Source organism: Protomyctophum bolini (genome assembly GCF_963924005.1).
Source record: "Protomyctophum bolini genome assembly, chromosome: 13".
Taxonomy (NCBI): Eukaryota; Metazoa; Chordata; class Actinopteri; order Myctophiformes; family Myctophidae; genus Protomyctophum; species Protomyctophum bolini.
In genome coordinates, this window is record NC_137874.1 from 14,447,270 (window position 1) to 14,449,769 (window position 2,500).

Consider the following 2,500-nt stretch of genomic DNA (forward strand, 5'->3'; position numbering starts at 1 on the left):
TAAATGAGAGAGGATTGTGGGAAACTAATGTTTGCCTGTCTGTCTGTGTGTGTGTGTGTGTGTGTGTGTGTGTGTGTGTGTGTGTGTGTGTGTGTGTGTAGCTGATCACGCCTCACGCCATCCGGGTGCAGACCCCACCCAGACACATCCCCGGGGTGGTGGAGGTGACGCTGTCCTACAAGTCCAAGCAGTTCTGCAAGGGCACGCCGGGCCGCTTCATCTACACAGGTATAGGAACATCCACACTGTCACCGAACCGCCTAAACCCTATACCTCATTTCACGTAATGTTGCGACACGTTGCACGCTTGTAGATCTGTTACGTTTGCAATGTTTTGCCCCCAGAATATGGACGCTTTTCATATTCATGGGCTCCATATAATTGCACCCAGCTCGGTGGACTTGTGGTTAGAGATTGGCTAATTGGGGGTTCCGGTCCGGTTCCTGCCTGCGACATAGCTAGCGTCATGTCCAGGGGGTTTTCCTGTACTTACAGGAGATGGAGTCCTGCTGCCCTGTGGCAGTGGTTCCCAAACCTTTTCATGTCAAGGACCCCCAAATTGACACTATAATTACCCCACGGACCCCTATTTAAAAATATACGCCAAGGACCCCCATAAGAGAAGATTTGTACGGCTCTAGCAGTGATTCATTTCATTTTGACATGCATGCAGCATTTGGCTACGGTGCCCCATTTAATGGCATTTTAATTACCCCCAATTTATATTGTAAAATCAATGTTAGTTTAACTACAAATGGAACCAAATGGACGCTAACGGGTTATGAGTTTCAGACCCATAAGGGTCCATTTGGTTCCTAATTATCATTTAGCTGGGGACCCCCTGGAACTCCCTCAAGGACCCCTAGGGGTCCCCGGACCTCACTTTGGGAACCACTGCCCTATGGGCCGCATGGCTCGACAAGGCTTACTTATAAAAGCACACGTGCATACAGAAATGTATAAGTCTGTTTGCGAGCGTGCACTCGTGCGTGCACGTCATCCATGCCCACATGTGTGTACACGTGCATGCCTCAATGTGTACACACATTTCACAAAATCTGTGCGCTTTTGTTATGGCCACGTTTATATGTGTGTGTTCACGTGCACATGGTGTGAGCGAGTGAATGTGTGTGTGTGTGTGTGTGTGTGTGTGTGTGTGTGTGTGTGTGTGTGTGTGAATAGCGGTTCAGAGGCTGGCCAGACAGTGTTGGACTAATGAGTGCAGATTAGTTCGCAGTTAACGAGCTGCCACTCATTACAAGGCTACGGTAATTACAGGCTCGTTAAGTCCTGGCTACAATTAAACAGTCTGCTCTTTATAACGGCCCATACTGGAACTATTAGACAAATCACCCAGAACACCCAGTTTACCAACACACAGACACACACACACACACACACAGAGGGAGAAATGCTACATTTCTGACCTGCGTTGTTGATTGTAAATGAGTGCCTTCCTGCTTTCTGGAGAAGGAGAGAAATGAGGAGAGAGGAAATACTGTGTGCATGTGGGTGCGTGTATGTGTGTGTGCATGCGTGGCGTGTATGTGTGCGTGCATGCGTGTGTGTGTGCGTGCGTGCGTGTGAGATGTCTGACTCTGATCATCTCAGCATGGCTCCTTTGCTACCATGATGTCATTGTGTGCGTGCGTGCGTGCGTGCGTGCGTGCGTGCGTGCGTGCGTGCGTGCGTGCGTGTGTGCGTGCGTGTGTGTGTGTGTGTGTGTGAGTGTGAGAGAGAGTAGATGTAGATGGATGAGGTGATGAGTGGAGAGGGAGAGAGGGGGGGGGGGGGGGGGGGGCGTGAGAATAAGTACGACTCACAGTAACATCCTGAGTGTTCATTTCAATCTGAGACCTTTTTCAGGTCCCTTTGCATCTGCACCCTCTCAGCGTTACAAATGGATGAATCAATACTGAGGATTTGACATGTGTGGACTACAGCTTTATGACTGGGTGACAAGCTCCCTGAATGCCTGATTCCTTCCTGTGGTAATTCAACCTGTGGTCCGGGACCCAGGATGATCCAGTATACACTATACCAGTGGTTCCCATAGAGTATTAAAAGGATAGAGACTGAACTGGCGCGAAGCTCCGCCCCCTCCGCTATTCATGTCAGTGGAAGTTGCTCAGTGGCGTTTTGAAGCACCCGGAAGGCTGCCGGAAGTACCGTCTATTTCCGCATTTTTTCGCAGATTCAGCATTTGGACACCAAATTTTGGTGTCCGGAAGTCAAGAAGTGCGGAAGTGGAGCTGGGCTTTAACATTGAGCGCTCGGTTGCGCTTCAACATTGGAGTGCCTAGCTGGCCCCTTGGTGGTTCCCAAAGTGGGGTCCAGGGACCCCCAGGGGTCCTTGAGAGAGTTCCAGGGGGTCCCCAGCTAAATTAAAAATTACCAAAATGGACCCTTATGGGACTGTAACTCAGAGAGTGTACAAATGGAACCATTTGTAAACTCTCTGAGTTACATTAACTTATATTATAATATATATTTTCTAATA

The 2,500-nt window shown here is 49.2% G+C and overlaps 1 protein-coding gene across 1 annotated transcript in view; it reads left to right on the top strand.

Moving 5' to 3' along the window:
- Window positions 1-2,500, top strand: part of LOC308327531 (transcription factor COE1-like) — a 100,975-nt gene that overhangs the window by 66,972 nt on the left and 31,503 nt on the right. Inside the window, exon 9 of the mRNA XM_080781052.1 lies at window positions 102-228. Within this exon, the coding sequence (XP_080637178.1) occupies window positions 102-228 (127 nt within the window). The remainder of the gene's footprint in view (window positions 1-101; window positions 229-2,500) is intronic.